At 41.2% G+C, this 19,491-nt stretch overlaps 1 protein-coding gene across 1 annotated transcript in view; it reads right to left on the bottom strand.

Moving 5' to 3' along the window:
- LOC116902135 (coiled-coil domain-containing protein 171-like) overlaps positions 1 to 19,245 on the bottom strand; it is an 88,362-nt gene extending 69,117 nt beyond the window's left edge. Inside the window, exons 1-2 of the mRNA XM_032904501.1 lie at positions 19,216 to 19,245; positions 16,506 to 16,637 (exon numbers count right to left, since the gene is read on the bottom strand). Coding sequence (XP_032760392.1) covers positions 16,506 to 16,637; positions 19,216 to 19,245 — 162 coding nt within the window. The remainder of the gene's footprint in view (positions 1 to 16,505; positions 16,638 to 19,215) is intronic.
- Positions 19,246 to 19,491: the final 246 nt, after the last annotated feature.

The raw sequence follows: 19,491 nt of genomic DNA, 5'->3' as shown, positions 1-19,491 counted from the left end.
TACGCTAGTTATAGAACAAGAGTGTGCAGGGAGTGCAGGGAGCAATCGAGGGTGAGTATGATTAAAATACACTGTGTAGTTGTATGAAAATACCAAAGAATAAAATGTTAAAGATTAATTTTATATATATATATGTGTGTGTGTGTATAATATATATGTGTGTGTATATAATATATATATATGTGTACAATGCCAAGCAACCAGAGCTTCCAGGGACTAAGCCACTACCTAAAGACTATACATGGACTGACCCTGGACTCTGACCTCGTAGGTAGCAATGAATATCCTAGTAAGAGCACCAGTGGAAGGGGAAGCCCTGGGTCCTGCTAAGACTGAACCCCCAGTGAACTAGATTGTTGGGGAGAGGGCAGCAAAGGGGGAGGATGGGGAGGGGAACACCCATAAAGAAGGGGAGGGGGGAGGGGGATGTTTGCCCGGAAACCGGGAAAGGGAATAACACTCGAAATGTATATAAGAAATACTCAAGTTAAAAAAAAAAAAAACTCAAGTTAATAAAAATGGGCAAAAAAAACTAAGAAAAAATATATATATGTGTGTGTGTATAATATATATGTATATGTCACCACATGCAGGTGTATGTGTGTGTGTAAGTATATAAGTGTGTGCACCAGGTGTATGCTGTGAAGATGAGAAGGAGCCAGCTCCCCTAAAACTAGAGTTACAGGCAGCTGTGAGTTGCCATGTAAGTGCTGGGAACAGGACCCAGGGTCCTCTTCAAGAACAGTAAGTGCTCTTAACCACTGAGCCATCTCTGCAGACACTAGGAAGCCTTTGATGTAGTCCCACTTACTTATTTTTGCATTTGTTGCCTATGCTCTTGGAACACTCTCAAAACATAGCTACCTGGTCTAGTGTCAAGGAGGTTTTCTACTTTTTTCTAAAACTTTTCTTCTAGGGTTTGAAAGTTTAATGTAGGTGACCGTTTCGGGTTGATTTTTCCTATGGCATAAGACAGGGGTCCATTTTATTCTTTATTCGTGTACATGCAATTGTGGGTGCATAAGCACGTGGAGGTGGCAGGGATCCACTTACTTCTGCCTTTTCAGTGCTGGCATGACAAGTGTATATCTCCAAGCCCAGCTTTTTTATGTGGGTGAGGAGGATTGAATTCAGGTCCTCTCACAAGCACTTTACCAACTGAACTCTCAGCTCCAACTTTATCCTTTTGAATATATGTATTCGCAATAACTAGTTAAGCTCTGATTCCAGCAACTCCATGTTTAATAAGTGAAGAGAGAAAGGTTTGCCAATGTGGGAAGATTCTGGGTCACATTAGCTTTTCTCTTCAATTCAAATACACACACACACACACACACACACACACACACACACACACACGCATGCATGCATATGATAACATGTTAAATATATTTAAGAGTGATGCCCTGCTTCAGAAAATTTAAGGCATCTGTGGAATTACTGAAGAGATGGCTTCTGTGTGGAGTCTTGGACTGAGTGATTTACTGCACCTCCCTCTGTCCTTAAGTTGCATATTCATTGCTGTATTTCCTCCAACTGCTGTCACTTAAATTGTCATGGAGAATAGGGCAAATCAGGGTCAGTTTATATAAGCGCCATCAATCTGCAGAACTTCATCAGTCTTTATTTCAAGGCATTATGCAAAGAAAACTGACATTAAGAGAGCCTTAACTGACAGCAAATGAAATCAATCAGCAAATCACTAAGCCATAATAAACTCACTCAATTTGCAGATAACCCTTCCTGTTCCAGGTCTTCACCTAGGCAGTCCATCAAACGGGAGGACAAAGTGAAGAGCAATTCTGGTTGTAGCACTTGAGAGTTCAAGTGCTCACGGCCTTCAGGCTCTTAATAATAAGCCACAAAAGGTGTTAGCTGGTAAGGTTACACTTGTACTTAAAATTGGCTTCAAAAACGAGGGATAAAAAGAGAAAGGCTCGAGTTTAGGCTTTAGTTTGGGGCTTTTTACATTAGTGGCAAGCATGGCACCGTTCCTTGGTTTCTCTGTCAGGACCGCCTACAATTCAAAAGTGCAGTGCAAAAAAAATCTACGCTTTTTGTTATGTCCTTTTGCTGTTTTGCTAAGTGCATGTCAAATATTTCACACATAGAAAAATATCACCACTGTTCCACAGAACTGGAATGCAAAATCCAAACAAAAAAATGTAAACCCTGCACACAGCAGTAACAAAGGAGGGTTAGAAGAAAATAAGAAAAGAGTGATGATGGCTGAAATCTCACCATAAAGACACAAGTGTGTGCTGAGCACCAGCTACATCTTGGCGATGACTTTAGACTCCTAGAGTGAAACGCTGCAGTTGCTGAGTATTCTGTTCTTGTGAAGGCACGTGCGAGCATGTTCTCCATCCAAAACTACCAGAAGTTAGTCATGAAGACATTCCATGGTGTATTTAGGTCACTGCTCCAGACCGTTAACATCTCAGTCCACCATAGGTTCTGTGCACACAGCACTTCCTCGTGTGGAAAGCACCTTCATGTGCACATCATCCCATCCATCTTCCCACAGCCCTGTGAGCAAAGCAAGACAGGCTTCGTCACCTTTCCAAAGGGGAAGTGGAAGCTCAGTGGTGCTCGTGGACTTGCCAAGATGGTTAAATTACAGAGCCAGGACTTTGGCCCAGGTATTCCGACTCTCCACATGATGCCCTTGCTCCCTAAAAAGTGGAATTATTCTGTCCTTTCCAAATGCCATGCTGTTAAGGAACTAACTACCATCCTATCAACATGATGTTGTAGCATAGTCGGTGATAAACAGAAGACTGTAGCCTCGCGGCTGCCAATTCCCACAGTCTGGTTTGTTTGCTTGTGTTGGATAAGATCATCTTAACCATAGTTGGACACTCAGGCATCGTATACTTGACCCAGGAACCTAAACCAAACAGTAAAGAGAACCATTTCAGGCATGCCACACGCTCATCAAAGTCACCCAAGATGGGCTAGAATGGGTATCCACTGCACAGACGAAGAAACCAATGTTCTGGAAGAAGGAAGCACTAAGAGCCCTGGGAAATGGTGACTGTGGGACAGAAGCCCAGTGGCACTGTTGGCAACCCAAGAACAGTAACCATATTTTCTCTTTCCAAGGGATAAAGCTGTGTCCCCTGAGGAAGACAGTGGTTGAACAAACTAGTGGAAATTCCTGCTACAGGCAACTGTGTCCAGAAAGAAGGCTTCAATCAGTTCCATAGCTGGGCACACAGCCTCCTCAAACTTACTTCCATATACCCATTCTGCTTAGATCTTAATTTTATCCTAATTATTTTTCTTTAAAAAAAAAAGAAGAAATTACTAAATTAGCTTACTTTGTAGAGCATACTCATTTTAAAGCATTCCTAGCATTGTGTAGTGTTACTTCAGGACGCTGACACCAGGCCATTTGGATTACACAATCCAGCATGCACGTGTGCAGGAGGCATGGAGCGATGGGCGTCTGCGAAACAGCAGCAGAAGCTGCAGCGACACCATCCTTTGCTCTCACGCGTCAGGTTATTTTTTTCAAAAGATAAGGACAGATGAAATGTCCCAATGAGTGTGTGTGGATTAAATCCCCAGTCTGAACAGCGACCAGACAGTGAGGGGCAAAATACCACATGCATTAAATATTTCCTAAAGCATAAACTGAGCAGCACTTAACAGACAGTTTCTGGTGAGTGGTGTTCAAGACTACATTTTATCAGTGGAGTTAATGAAAGGTACCTTATCATAGCAAATCATTTGAAATAAAACAGAAAAACTAAGGGAAACAAGTAGCATATTATCTTGTAAAACTCGTGCTTAGAAACAAAAAGGTAACTAAGTGTTGATGGGTTAAAAATAATGTTTACAAAATAGTATGTATGCCCTTGTTATGATTTACATATGGAAATGCAATATAATATAAGTGATACTTGCTTATGAGTTTCTATTTATGGCTAAAATAACAAGAAAGGCATAAAGGTTAATTCTGGCTGTCTGAATGCCAAATTTCAGATGATCCTACATTTCTTTCAGATTCACTGGGGTGTAATTTTTTTGTCAGGATCTGGTACATCTTTCTTAATTGTTTTAAAAACTCAGAATTTAATGTTAGCAAATTTTCTAGCAAATTACATTATTTGAGACAAATGTCACTATATACACAGGCATACTATTATAAGATTACAATGTATATTATAAACCAATGAACCAGAGCAATAAAATTTTTAGTCAGAAATATTTTTATTTTAAAAAGTAGTGCTTGTTATATTTAGCCTGACTTTCACTCAAAGTGGCTCGTTTTCATGTTTAAAAAGGTAATAGCTCTCTGAAAATTCATGTATGCAGATGGGATGACACGAAGAGAAAAGTATCAAGATGGCTCAGTCTTATAAATGAGATTGTCTAACATCTCTTAATTTCTAAGAATGCCGAAAAACGTAGAAGTTTCTCACAGAGTGATTAGCAGGCTGCAGCACTAAAGTACCGAGAGAACCATGCAAAGTCTACACAGATAACCGTAGCTACTTACTCTCGGGCAGGTTAAGTACCATTTGCTTCATGCTCCTTCAAATAAAAAATCAAAAGGTTCCTTTCAGAATGTTCTTTATCAATATCAATTTTAAAAATATCTCGAAGAAATATAAAAATAATGGTATTCTGAAAGTCATGAGCAAAAACCCCGTGAACAAGGCCTGCTATGACATTACAGTTTAGGAGTAATTAAAGGATTACTGCATTCACAGGGGAGGCTATATTGTTTGAAAATCTTTATAAATAAGAGGTTTCAAATGAAGACTCTCTAATGAAGTACTCATAAACACATATTTATGAAATGTACTACATTTCTAGAGGTAGCTATTATACACTAAGTCTTAAAACAGTTTCATTAGACAGATTGAAAGATTCTGTTTTTAAACAGTATAAGCCTAAACATAAGACACAAGAACCAAGTCATTTAGAAGCATGCACAACTGTGACAAAAGCTGAGTCCTGGTGTCCCTGACAAGCATCTGAAATCCCTTCACCCCTGTGTACTGTGAGCTTCCTGTGCAGTGTGAGCTCCCTGTGCAGCGTGAGCTCCCTGTGCAGTGTGAGCTTCCTGTGCACTGTGAGCTCCCTGTGCAGTGTGAGCTCTTGTGCAGTGTGAGCTTCCTGTGCACTGTGAGTCCTGTGCAGTGTGAGTTCCCTGTGCCCTGTAAGCTTCCTGTGCGGTGTGAGCTCCCTGTACAGTGTGAGCTCCCTGTACAGTGTGAGCTTCCTGTGCAGTGTGAGTTCTCTGTGTACTATGAGCTCCCTGTGTACTGTGAGTTCCCTGTGTAATGTGAGTTCCCTGTGTAGTGTGAGTTCCCTGTGTAGTGTGAGCTTCCTGCACTGTGAGCTCCCTGGCAGTGTGAGCCCCTGCACTGTGAGCCCTGTGCACCATGAGTTTCCTGTGCTCAGAGCTCCTGTGCACTGCGAGTTCCTGTGCACCGCGCAGTTCCTGTGCACTGTGAGCCCCTGTGCTCTGTGAGCCCCATGCAGTGTGAGCCCTGCACTGTGCAGGTGAGCCCCCAGCACTGTGAGTTTCCCAGTGCTCTCCAGAGCCCCCAGCACTGTGCGCCCTGTGCACTGTGAGTTCCCAGCACTGTGAGCTCCTGTGCCTGTGAGCCTCCTGCACTGTGAGCCCTGTGCTCTGTGAGCTTCCTGTGCAGTGTGAGCTCCCTGTGCAGTGTGAGCTTTCTGTGCACTGTGAGCTCCCCTGTGCACTGTGGAGCCCTGTGCACCGTGAGTTCCCCTGCACTGTGAGCTTCCTGTGCTCTGTGAGCTCCCTGTGCACCGTGAGCTCCTGTGCACTGTGAGTTTCCCTGTGCTCCAGAGCTTCCTGTGCACTGTGAGTTTCCCTGTGCTCAGAGCTTCCTGTGCACTGTGAGCCCTGTGCCTGTGAGCTTCCTGTGCAGTGAGCTCCCTGTGCAGTGTGAGCTTTCTGTGCACTGTGAGCTCCCTGTGCACTGTGAGCTCCCTGTGCACTGTGAGCTCCCTGTGCACTGTGAGTTTCCTGTGCTCTGTGAGCTTCCTGTGCACTGTGAGTTTCCTGTGCTCTGTGAGCTTCCTGTGCACTGTGAGTTTCCTGTGCTCTGTGAGTTTCCTGTGCACTGTGAGTTTCCTGTGCTCTGTGAGCTTCCTGTGCAGTCCTGTGCAGAGATCCTTGCTGTGCACTTCCTGTGTAGCTCCCTGTGCAGTGTGAGCTCCCTGTGCACTGTGAGCTCCCTGAAGTCTGAGCTCTGAGGCTGCAGCCATCAATAAGGCTAAGTTCCCCAGCTCTCGAAGCTTTCATGTTTGTGGAAACCTGACAAATTTTCCATAATTAGTTATCTCTTACTACCCAGTAGTGGCAGTAGATGAGCCAATTTAGTCATCATACTAACGCTGAGTTGGGAGTGTCTACTCTTCTTTCTAGAGACGAAGAGACCAAAATAGACAAGTCAGGAAACATATTTAGTTAGCCCTGTTCTGGATTTTTATTCTTCTATGTTTTCTACACAAATGAAATTGCATTTTATAGAAAGACCCTACTTTCATTCTTTCTCTCTTTTTGTCATCTTAAAGCACAAGCACAAGCAAGCCAGTGAATCATGCTTTGCAGAAAGTAAAGGGCGTGCGTGACTAAGAGCAGAATGGACTGGTGATGCTACTCATTAGATGTCTGTTCTATTAACACCTTCCTTCCCCTCAGTGGACTTCAGTTCAGCCCTTTGTAGAACAGAACCCGTTGCTCCTGGGCAGCACACTGAGACAGAGGGTAGTAACAACTAGACAGGAGCAGAGAGCTGGCTCCTCACCTGAAGGGATTCGGTGAGGTTGTGCTGCACACAACAAACACTTCATCACGCATCAGCTACTGCTAGCGTCCAACATCTGTCTGCTTCTCATCACCGAATGGTAATAAATACAAATATTTATTGGTCACTTCTTAATGTTTGCTAGATATTACCAGCATTACAGATCAAAGTCACTTTAAAAACACACGTAAGATGATAAAAATAAGGAATTGCTTTCATATATGAACAGAATGTTTTCATCACTGGGTCCTCTGCATTCTCACTGGCCATTTTAGTTAAAGCTTTGGTCTGTATGGTTTGATTTTTCTCAGCATTACAGTGAAAGCTTGAAAGGCTATTAATTGGGATATGAAAACACAGTCTTAAGCTTGCCATAGGCTCTTAGACAAGAGGCTCCACTGAGGCCATGACCCCCCTGGACAATCACCTGACATAGAAAGTAAACGGGTGGGCACTCCTGAGGCTGCAGAGCGGAAGAGACCACCAACACTGCCCACCCCTGCCCACATCCCTGACCCAAGAGGAAACTGTACAAGGCCTCTGGGTTCCTGTGGGGGAGGGCCCAGGAGCAGCAGGAGCCCTGCCTGAGACACCGCCGGATCCTGAAGGAAACAGACCGGAGAAAACACACGGAGGCCATCTGGAACCCTGGTGCGGGCTCCCGGAGAGGCGGCGCAGATCTTCCCCGATCGCTGCCACCGCGGAGAGCCCGTGGGCAGAACCCAGCGAACTCCGAGCCTCGGGGCCACAGGTAAGACTAACTTATCTGCTGCAAGTGACTTGCCTGGTGAACTCAAGCACAGGTCCACAGGAACAGCTGAAGACCTGTAGAAAGGAAAAACTACTTCCGAAAGCAGAACACTCTGTCCCCCCTATAACTGACTGAAAGAGAGGAAAACAGGTCTACAGCACTCCTGACACACAGGCCTATGGGACAGTTTAGCCACTGTCAGAAATAGCAGAACAAAAGTAACACTAGAGATAATTTGATGGCGAGAGGCAAGCGCAGGAACCCAAGCAACAGAAACCAAGACTACATGGCACCATGGAGACCCAATTCTCCCATCAAAACAAACATGGAATATCCAAACACACCAGAAAAAGCAAGATCTAGATTCAAAATCATATTTGATCATGATGCTGGAGAACTTCAAGAAAGACATGATGAACTCCTTAGAGAACAAGTAGAAGCCTACAGAGAGAATCATAAAAATGCATGAAAGAATTCCAGGAAAACATAAATAAACAAGTAGAAGCCCATACAGAGGAGACACAAAATCCCTGAAAAATTAAAGGAAAACACAATCAAACAGTGGAAGAATTAAAAATGGAAATAGAAGCAATCAAGAAAGAACACATGGAAACAACCCTGGATATAGAAAACCAAAAGAAGAGACAAGGAGCTGTAGATACAAGCTTTACCAACAGAATACAAGAGATGGAAGAGAGAATCTCAGGAGCAGAAGATTCCATAGAAATCATTGACTCAACTGTCAAAGATAATGTAAAGCAGAAAAAGCTACTGGTCCAAAACATACAGAAAATCCAGGACTCAATGAGAAGATCAAACCTAAGGATAATAGGTATAGAAGAGAGTGAAGACTCCCAGCTCAAAGGACCAGTAAATATCTTCAACAAAATCATAGAAGAAAACTTCCCTAACCTAAAAAAAGAGATACCCATAGGCATACAAAAAGCCTACAGAACTCCAAAAAAATCCAACCAAAAAAGAAACACCCCCCGTCACATAATAGTCAAAACACCAAACGCACAAAATAAGGAAAGAATATTAAAAAGCAGTAAGGGAAAAAGGTCAAGTAACATATAAAGGCAGACCTATCAGAATCACACCAGACTTTTTCGCCAGAAACTATGAAGGCCAGAAGATCCTGGACTGATGTCATACAGACCCTAAGAGAACACAAATGCCAGCCCAGGCTACTGTATCCTGCAAAACTCTCAATTAACATAGATGGAGAAACCAAGATATTCCATGACAAAACCAAATTTACACATATCTTTCTACAAATCCAGCACTACAAAGGATAATAAATGGTAAGCCCAACATAAGGAGGCAAGCTATACCCAAGAAGAGGCAAGAAACTAATCGTTTTGGCAACAAAACAAAGAGAAGAAAAGCACACAAACATAACACATCCACGTATGAATATAACAGGAAGCAATAATCACTATTCCTTAATATCTCTCAACATCAATGGCCTCAACTCCCCAATAAAAAGACATAGATTAACAAACTGGATACGCAACGAGGACCCTGCATTCTGCTGCCTACAGGAAACACACCTCAGAGACAAAGACAGACACTACCTCAGAGTGAAAGGCTGGAAAACAACTTTCCAGGCAAATGGTCGGAAGAAGCAAGCTGGAGTAGCCATTCTAATATCAAATAAAGTCAATTTTCAACTAAAAGTCATCAAAAAAGATAAGGAAGGACACTTTATATTTATCAAAGGAAAAATCCACCAAGATGAACTCTCAATCCTAAATATCTATGCCCCAAATACAAGGGCACCTACATACGTAAAAAAAACCTTACTAAAGCTCAAAACACACATTGCACCTCACACAATAATAGTAGGAGACTTCAACACCCCCCTCTCATCAATGGACAGATCATGGAAACAGAAATTAAACAGAGACGTAGACAGACTAAGAGAAGTCATGAGCCAAATGGACTTAACGGATATTTATAGAACGTTCTACCCTAATACAAAAGGATATACCTTCTTCTCAGCTCCTCATGGTACTTTCTCCAAAATTGACCATATAATTGGTCAAAAAACAGGCCTCAACAGGTACAGAAAGATAGAAATAATCCCATGCGTGCTATCGGACCACCACGGCCTAAAGCTGGTCTTCAATAACAATAAAGGAAGAATGCCCACATATACGTGGAAATTGAACAATGCTCTACTCAATGATAACCTGGTCAAGGAAGAAATAAAGAAAGAAATTAAAAACTTTTTAGAATTTAATGAAAATGAAGGTACAACATACCCAAACTTATGGGACCACGATGAAAGCTGTGCTAAGAGGAAAACTCATAGCGCTGAGTGCCTGCAAAAGAAACAGGAAAGAGCATATGTCAGCAGCTTGACAGCACACCTAAAAGCTCTAGAACAAAAAAAAGCAAATACACCCAGGAGGAGTAGAAGGCAGGAAATAATCAAACTCAGAGCGAAATCAACCAAGTAGAAACAAAAAGGACCATAGAAAGAATCAACAGAACCAAAAGTTGGTTCTTTGAGAAAATCAACAAGATAGATAAACCCTTAGCCAGACTAACGAGAGGACACAGAGAGTGTGTCCAATTAACAAAATCAGAAATGAAAAGGGAGACATAACTACAGAATCAGAGGAAATTCAAAATATCATCAGATCTTACTATAAAAAGCCTATACTCAACAAAACTTGAAAATCTGCAGGAAATGGACAATTTCCTAGACAGATACCAGGTACCGAAGTTAAATCAGGAACAGATAAACCAGTTAAACAACCCCATAACTCCTAAGGAAATAGAAGCAGTCATTAAAGGACTCCCAACCAAAAGAGCCCAGGTCCAGACGGGTTTAGTGCAGAATTCTATCAGACCTTCATAGAAGACCTCATACCAATATTATCAAACTATTCCACAAAATTGAAACAGATGGAGCACTACGAACTCCTTCTATGAAGCCACAATTACTCTTATACCTAAACCACACAAAGACCCAACAAAGAAAGAGAACTTCAGACCAATTTCCCTTATGAACATCGGCCTTAAAAATACTCAACAAAATTCTGGCAAACCCGAATCCAAGAGCACATCAAAACAATCATCCACCATGATCAAGTAGGCTTCATCCCAGGCATGCAGGGATGGTTTAATATCTGGAAAACCATCAACGTGATCCATTATATAAACAAACTGAAAGAACAAAACCACATGATCATTTCATTAGATGCTGAAAGCATTTGACAAAATTCAACACCCTTCATGATAAAAGTCCTGGAAAGAATAGGAATCCAAAGGCCCATACCTAAACATAGTAAAAAACCATATACAGCAAACCAGTGGCTAACATTAAACTAAATGGAAGAAACTTGAAGCAATCCCACTAAAATCAGGGACTAGACAAGGCTGCCCACTCTCTCCCTACTTATTCAATATAGTTCTTGAAGTTCTAGCCAGAGCAATCAGACAACAAAAAGGAGGTCAAGGGATACAGATCGGAAAAGAAGAAGTCAAAATATCACTATTTGCAGATGATATGATAGTATATTTAAGTGATCCCAAAAGTTCCACCAGAGAACTACTAAAGCTGATAAACAACTTCAGCAAAGTGGCTGGGTATAAAATTAACTCAAATAAATCAGTAGCCTTCCTCTACACAAAATAGAAGCAAGCCGAGAAAGAAATTAGGGAAACGACACCCTTCATAATAGACCCAAATAATATAAAGTACCTCGGTGTGACTTTAACCAAGCAAGTAAAAGATTTGTACAACAAGAACTTCAAGACTCTGAAGAAAGAAATTGAAGAAGACCTCAGAAGATGGAAAGACCTCCCATGCTCATGGATTGGCAGGATTAATATAGTAAAAATGGCCATTCTGCAAAAAGCAATCTACAGATTCAATGCAATCCCCATCAAAATACCAATCCAATTCTTCAAAGAGTTAGACAGAACAATTTGCAAATTCATCTGGAATAACAAAAAACCCAGGATAGCTAAAACTATGCTCAACAATAAAAAGGACTTCTGGAATCGCTGTCCCTGAACTCAAACAGTATTACAGAGCAATTGTGATAAAAACTGCATGGTATTGGTACAGAGACAGACAGATAGACCAATGGAATAGAATTGAAGACCCAGAAATGAACCCACACACCTATGGTCACTTGATTTTTGACAAAGGAGCCAAATCCATCCAATGGAAAAAAGATAGCATTTTCAGCAAATGGTGCTGGTTCAACTGGAGGTCAACATGTAGAAGAATGCAGATCGATCCATGCTTATCACCCTGTACAAAGCTTAAGTCCAAGTGGATCAAGGACCTCCACATCAAACCAGACACACTCAAACTAATAGAACTAAAACTAGGGAAGCATCTGGAACACATGGGCACTGGAAAAAATTTCCTGAACAAAACACCAATGGCTTATGCTCTAAGATCAAGAATCGACAAATGGGATCTCATAAAACTACAAAGCTTCTGTAAGGCAAAGGACACTGTGGTCAGGACAAAACGGCAACCAACAGATTGGGAAAAGATCTTTACCAATCCTACAACAGATAGAGGCCTTATATCCAAAATATACAAAGAACTCAAAAAGTTAGACCGCAGGGAGACAAATAACCCTATTAAAAAATGGGGTTCAGAGCTAAACAAAGAATTCACAGCTGAGGAAAGCCGAATGGCTGAGAAACACCTAAAAAAATGTTCAACATCTTTAGTCATCAGAAATGCAAATCAAAACAACCCTGAGATTTCACCTCACACCAGTGAGAATGGCTAAGATCAAAAACTCAGGTGACAGCAAATGCTGGCGAGGATCACGGAGAAAGAGAACACTCCTCCATTGTTGGTGGGGTTGCAGACTGGTACAACCATTCTGGAAATCAGTCTGGAGGTTTCTCAGAAAATTGGACATTGAACTGCCTGAGGATCCAGCTATACCTCTCTTGGGCATATACCCAAAAGATGCCCCAACATATAAAAAAGACACGTGCTCCACTATGTTCATCGCAGCCTTATTTATAATAGCCAGAAGCTGGAAAGAACCCAGATGCCCTTCAACAGAGGAATGGATACAGAAAATGTGGTACATCTACACAATGGAATATTACTCAGCTATCAAAAACAACGACTTTATGAAATTAAATAGGCAAATGGTTGGAACTGGAAAATATCATTCTGAGTGAGCTAACCCAATCACAGAAAGACATACATGGTATGCACTCACTGATAAGTGGCTATTAGCCCAAATGCTTGAATTACCCTAGTGGCCTAGAACAAATGAAACTCAAGACGGATGATCAAAATGTGAAGGCTTCACTCCTTCTTTAAAAGGGGAACAAGAATACCCTTGGCAGGGAAGAGAGAGGCAAAGATTAAAACAGAGACTGAAGGAACACCCATTCAGAGCCTGCCCCACATGTGGCCCATACATATAGAGCCACCCAATTAGACAAGATGGATGAAGCAAAGAAGTGCAGACCGACAGGAGCCGGATGTAGATCGAACCTGAGAGACACAGCCAGAATACAGCAAATACAGAGGCGAATGCCAGCAGCAAACCACTGAACTGAGAACGGGACCCCCGTTGAAGGAATCAGAGAATGAACTGGAAGAGCTTGAAGGGGCTTGAGGCTCCATATGTACAACAATGCCAAGCAACCAGAGCTTCCAGGGACTAAGCCACTACCTAAAGACTATACATGTGACCCTGGACTCTGACCTCATAGGTAGTAATGAATATCCTAGTAAGAGCACCAGTGGAAGGGGAAGCCCTGGGTCTTGCTAAGACTGAACCCCCCAGTGAACTAGACTGTCGGGGAGAGGGCGGCAATGGGGGGAGGGTGGGGAGGGGAACACCCATAAGGAAGGGGGGGGAGGGAAGGGGATGTTTGCCAAATGTACATAAGAAATACTCAAGTTAATAAAAAAAAAAAAAAAAAAAAAAAGTAAACGGGAAGTTAAGGCAGACTGTGCTTGGTAAGAACTTAAAGCTCTGGAAGAAGCTATGAAGAAAGGATTCTAAGTAAGCGTTCCGTGAAGTAAAGCATGTAAGTACCTTGGAGCAGTGAGAGGAGCGCCTGCTGCTCCTTCACGCTCATGGGGCTGCAGAGGGATGGGATGAAGTCACCAGGCCCTGCCTGCTTTCTCCTCGTGCCCTCTGTTCACTGCCTCACTCATTCCTGTTACAGGCCTGGAAAACCGCTACATCCCACTTTGTAAAACAGAAACCATGGCACAAAGTTAGCATTTCTACATTGGTACATCAAAAATATACCTGTATTCTCATTTTTTTTTCAGCACTATTTGCAAAAGTGAAGATATGGAATCAACCTAGGGATCTACAGCAAGTTAATGGATCAACCATATAGTTTATATACATGGCAGAATATTATTAGGCAATAAAATGCACTATCCTGTCAATAATAACACTCATAAATAGAAAGGGTTAATGTCCTGGCAACACAGATGAACTTGGAGGACATTGTGTTCAGTGAAGTAAGTCGGGCACAGTCCACCAAAGCCACATGTTTTCATCCATGTGTAGAAGTTAAATGAGATCTGTCAGTGGAGGGAGAACACTGATTTTTGCCAGACCTGGGAAGTTAAGAGTAGTGGGTGACAGAGTTCTAGAGCATGGGGCAGATGATGTAGTTTGCTATGTATGTCCAAATGACTGGAAGAAAGGATTCAGATGTTCCCAACACAAGCAGTAGTGTCTGAGGCGATGACATGCCCCAACTGTGCTTATTTGATCATTACTTACTGATACATATTGCATATATGCATTAAAATATTATATTCCACAAGTATATACAATTACTATGTTCCGATTACAAATTTTTAAAATACTGAATTCCTAAATATAAGGAACTATAGTGAGCACACTCATTATCCTGTACAAAGTTCAAAAGTTCACTTTTTATACTATTTGATTATTGAATAGAAGAATATATCTGCGAATTGGTCTGTGATGTAGCATAAACTATGCCCCATGCAGATGTATAATGAATATCTTCCAATGGAATAACAACCTAAGTTTCCATGGTTTTACCCTTCTCAGTAACACAGGCTGTTTAAGTCCTCAGTGTCAGACTGACCACTTCCGCTTCGCAGTCAGCTACTTGGAGACTTAAGTTTGTTCTACCATCTACTAGGCTTGATCCAAGGAGAACTGCCTGCTGTGGTAGTTGTTTTCCAATTCTAAAATGGAGATGCTGCCACTTGTTTGACAGTCCCATTAGAGAGTGTGAGCTGACAGGGTCTGGTACACGGGAAGTTCGCTGAAATGGTAGCTGCCATCAGGGGAGACGGGGGAGGGGGAGGGGAGCATCAGTTGTATTGTTTCCTGACTTCCTAGCTACTTGTTTATTACTAAGCTGCAATGTACCCTATAGATATCGTCAGAAAACTTACCTGAGCATTTAGGTGTATGACAAGTACAACCATTAGCAGAGCTGAACAATAAGGTGTGGCTCCCCTGCTTTCCTTATATCACAACCACAGAGAACTAGTGCTTTTATCTCCAGGAGTATCACCATCATCATCATCACCACCATCATCATCATCATCATCATCATCATCATCATTATTATCATTATCATTACTATTATAGTAAGTTTCCTTCTAAATCAATAAAATCTAGTTTGCGGAAAATCTTTATTTGTGAATTTTGACAAGAGGCAAGCCTTGGAAGAGCAAATCAAGTTAGTCAAATAAAGGATGATTTTACACTTACTAGAAAAATCTCAAATCAGTGTATCCATATTTTTAATAAATTTGTAAATTTTGATAATCAAATTTAAAACACACATTTAATTTTGTTGTAAATAGTGGTAAAGCCTATAAAGAAAATAAAAATGTTTGATGCCTACCTATATAATTATGTTTTAGATTTTTAAAAAAAAGTTATAAACATTTTTTTGCAGAGCATAACCCAGGCTCTAATAACAGGTTAAAGTAGGGTGCGGAATAGGTAACGTTAACATAGATCATATGGGCTAGCACATTTTATACGAAATTGAAATTCTACATGGTCATAAACTGAAGAAAGAAAATATTATTTTAAGCTTCTAAATATTAAAAGCGAGTTTTCAAAAAGCATTTTCCTTCTAAATATATTGGACAATCTAGAGAACTGTTCAATAGGGACCATCTCTTGTAAAATCAAGCTTCCTGAAGTTTACATAATACTAATAGTTTTTTTCAAATGGAGGCTTTGAGGAGTAAGGGGAGAGATAAACTATTGGCTGAATTTTATATATTCCAACTTACAATGTAATATGAACTTTAAGGAAATATGATCACAAAATACAGTCACGCTAGAAGAGGATAGCTACAACAATTGAAAATGAATCCTTCTGAAAATAAGTTCCTGAATTACTTTTAAAGTTATCCAAGGTTTCATAAATTGATGTTTTGAGCTTTAAAATGAAATGGCCCTGTTTGCACACTGTAGTACAATGCTCAATAAAACTAAGCATTAAAAGGTAAAGGACTCTTTAATGCGAAATACAGTTGAACTCTAGGTTTTTCTAAAATTAATTTTTTTCTAATTTTTCTAAAATGTGGATTTTTTTGTAACTAACATGAGAAATCTTTAGATCTCTTTCTTGAAATTTTTTATGTAAAGTGACTTATTTTAAAACAACAAAAGCAACAAATAGATACAGGCCTGAAAAGATAAAAGCCTAATGTCTTACCAGCTCGCACTGAAAGGAAAGTGGGTCCTTTAATATTGTACTTCGACATAAACACATACTTTTCTTTGTGAAACGCTTTTCTGCATTATTTTAATAGGCTAGTTCTGGCTTTAAAGAAACACGTTTTTAATGCTACGTGATAGAAAACATTTATTTGCATCTCATCTAAATTATTCACAATACTCCCAGGATTTCATTCTCTTCCAGTTAGTACAATTTATTTTTCTATACATTTCAGTAGCAAACAATGTTATTTAGGCTCTAACCTGGCATGCTACAACCTCTGGCCCACCCTTGAGCCCCTCCATTGCAAAGGTCTCCAGGTGCAGTTTGGGTAGCTGCAGGGTGAAGTCATTCCTAGTTGCTGCAGTCCGTGACAGTGAGATCTGATCTCTGACCTAAAGGGGAAAAAAACAGCATCAATGGTAATTCCCCTTCAGACACATTAACTGGGATGAACTGGGTCCCCTTGAGCCCACTGAGTGGACTTGCATTGATCGCTGGACCTGAAATCCATGAATAAATTTAGGACTAATTGATTTTTCGTTGCAAATAAATCTCTAATTCAGAGTGCTGGGGGAGAATGTTAAGAAGAAAAAGCATCCTCCTGCTTGAAATGAAGAGGGGAGAAGAGGCACAGAAGCCTTCTGATCAAGACGCTTTGAATTATTCCTTCACAGCTCCACTCGGAAAATGGTGGGGAGGGGGGACAAAATCAAAAGCAAGCTGCAATCCCCTATTACCACTCTCTTAAAAGCGTGTTTAACTGACATTAGATCATGCATGTTGTACACGATAGTTACTAGGGGCTGGGTTTTGAAAAGAAACTTCTCTAATACATGCTCTGGAATAAGAACAAATACACTCAACACAAAAGGAGACTTCAAAATACACAAGTATGGGGTTTGTTTGTCCTGCTCAGTCTTCTAAAACTGCAGGACTTAATTAAACTTAAGTCTTAGCAATAAATGCATGGAAACTGGCCTGGTCACAAAACCTCTAAATAAGATAACGGAAATAAAATCAGTAGCATTTGTACTAGAGTTTAAGTATTCAGAAAGGTAAGGACACAAGCGTGTCCAGATGGAGTTCTAATTCCGAGCTCCTGTGGGCAGTTGATATCACACTGCCACCTTCTGGACAAATCAGGACACGCCGTGCAAATACAAAGAAACTCCAGGATTTAGCCTTATGCATTCTGCACTCGGGTTTGCATTTAATATAAAGTTCATCAGTCCACTGAGCAAGAAGAGTTTTCATTAAACAGAAATACTTTCTAACATTTCGTGTGCTTGGATAGTTTTTTTAAATCTCTTTTTTTCTTTTTGCTATCATATATTTTAAAAATTCTATAAAGCTGCCTTATACCATTTTTGTGAGCTGGTTCTGTGGTTAAAGGGCTTACCATGAAGGCATTAGGATCTGAGTTTGGATTCCTGCACCCACGTGAACAAACAGGCACATGCTGGAGGTGGGAGCAGGTGGGGTCCTGGGATTCAATGGCCACTCAGTTCGACCAATCCAGAGCTCTGAGTTCAGTGAGTGATCCTAACCCAAGAAAATAAGGGGAGGGGAGAGTAACAAAGGAAGATGCTGATATCCAAGCCCCTGTGCAAACACATGTGCACATGCAAACACACAAGCAAACATACAAACGTCACACACATATGCATACAATCTAATGGCCACGTGACCGAGTTTTTATGAAGATGCATAGAGGTGCACATCAAGAATGGTGTTAAGTATAAAATAAGACTAACTGCCAAAGGAGCCCTCGCACGTCCTGTCCTGCCTGACACCGCAGCTGGGACACTGTAACTCGTGCCTGCAATCTCAGCACACCAAGGCTGAGGCATGAGCTCACAAGAGCCAGGCCAGCCTGGGCTACAGAGCAAGTTGAAGATCAACCTGGACTACATAGCAAGACCCTGATTCAATCAATCAGTCAATTCGATAAATAACCGTCCGTTTTTCTATTTTTGTTGGGCAACTTGTAAAACTGTTAGAATTATTTACTACTGTATAAAATCAGTTAGGATGAGAAATATAGACATCTCATGGATTGTCATATTCTGAAGGTTTTTTTTTTTCTTAAACCAGCAAATGCCCACAAGCAGAGACATTTTTAATTGTTCGTGCTAATCTATGGGTATAAATAAGAGTCCTTATTTTCCCAAGCGAGTCCTGCGATTTTCCTGTCAGTAAGTGAGCGTGAGAGGATGGCAGCGAACACGGCAGGGTATGCCTCACAGAAGTGAGCGCTCCCTGCGGGGGTAATTCAGTGTGTGCTTAATTTCTAGCAGGGCTTCCCAGGCTTCTATCGGGATGAAAACCCTACTGCACAAAGTAAACTACATGTTACAAGTATTCGCTGCTTCCGGTGGTGACTTTGTTGGGTGTGTGTACCTTCCTTCTTCCTTTTCTGTCACCAGTGATCATTCAGATAAAAGAACACATTAATGTGGATTAAGGTACTGAGAATTTATCAACATCAAACCACTGGTGTTTTGCCTTCTACCCTTCTGAACCAGAGTCAATAGATCTAAATATTTTACTGCACCCTGGCCAATTCATTGTTTGATGTTTAAAAACTCACCCAGAATCAAAGAAAATTTATTAAATTTGAGCCCCCAAATGAGATACTATTAGCTTTGAAAGTCAGGTTTAACTGTGGTATTGATGATTCTCTTTTTTCTGTGACAAAATTCACCTGGGAATTCCCGGATGTCAAAGCCCAAAAGCAGATTGCTAATACAGGCATGGAGGGGAACGGCACAACACAGGTATGAATGGCCGCGATGCCAGCATATGGGCATCTTTAACTCAAGTGGCACTGGGTTCTAGCCTGTCCCCACGAAGGCTTGGCATACAGTGAGCAGAGTCACAGCCTATGTTTGATACTAACACCTATGAGTGTGTAAAACTTGAACACTTTCAGTACCCCAGTCTGCCCTTTAATGCCTAGGCCCCACTCACCCTGAGGGTGTACACGCACTGTGCTAACATGCTTGGCCTAACTTACATGTGAAATACTTCTAATTCGTTAAAAATACTATGTTGAAAGTTGACAGTGCCACTGAGGTACAGTGACCCAGGACAAATGATAGATACTGTATCACAAGTGGTTCCAATAAAATTCTGAAAGATTGTTCTGCACTTTTAAACTATACTGGAACTTGGAAAGGTGTCTAAAGATGTTCTTCACATGGCTGTAGGAAGTTTTTAGAAAAGTCTTGAAAAGGGATTGTGTCG

Source organism: Rattus rattus, chromosome 1, assembly GCF_011064425.1.
Source record: "Rattus rattus isolate New Zealand chromosome 1, Rrattus_CSIRO_v1, whole genome shotgun sequence".
Taxonomy (NCBI): Eukaryota; Metazoa; Chordata; class Mammalia; order Rodentia; family Muridae; genus Rattus; species Rattus rattus.
The sequence above is the reverse complement of the archived record's forward strand: the minus strand, read 5'-3'. Positions and strand labels throughout refer to the sequence as shown.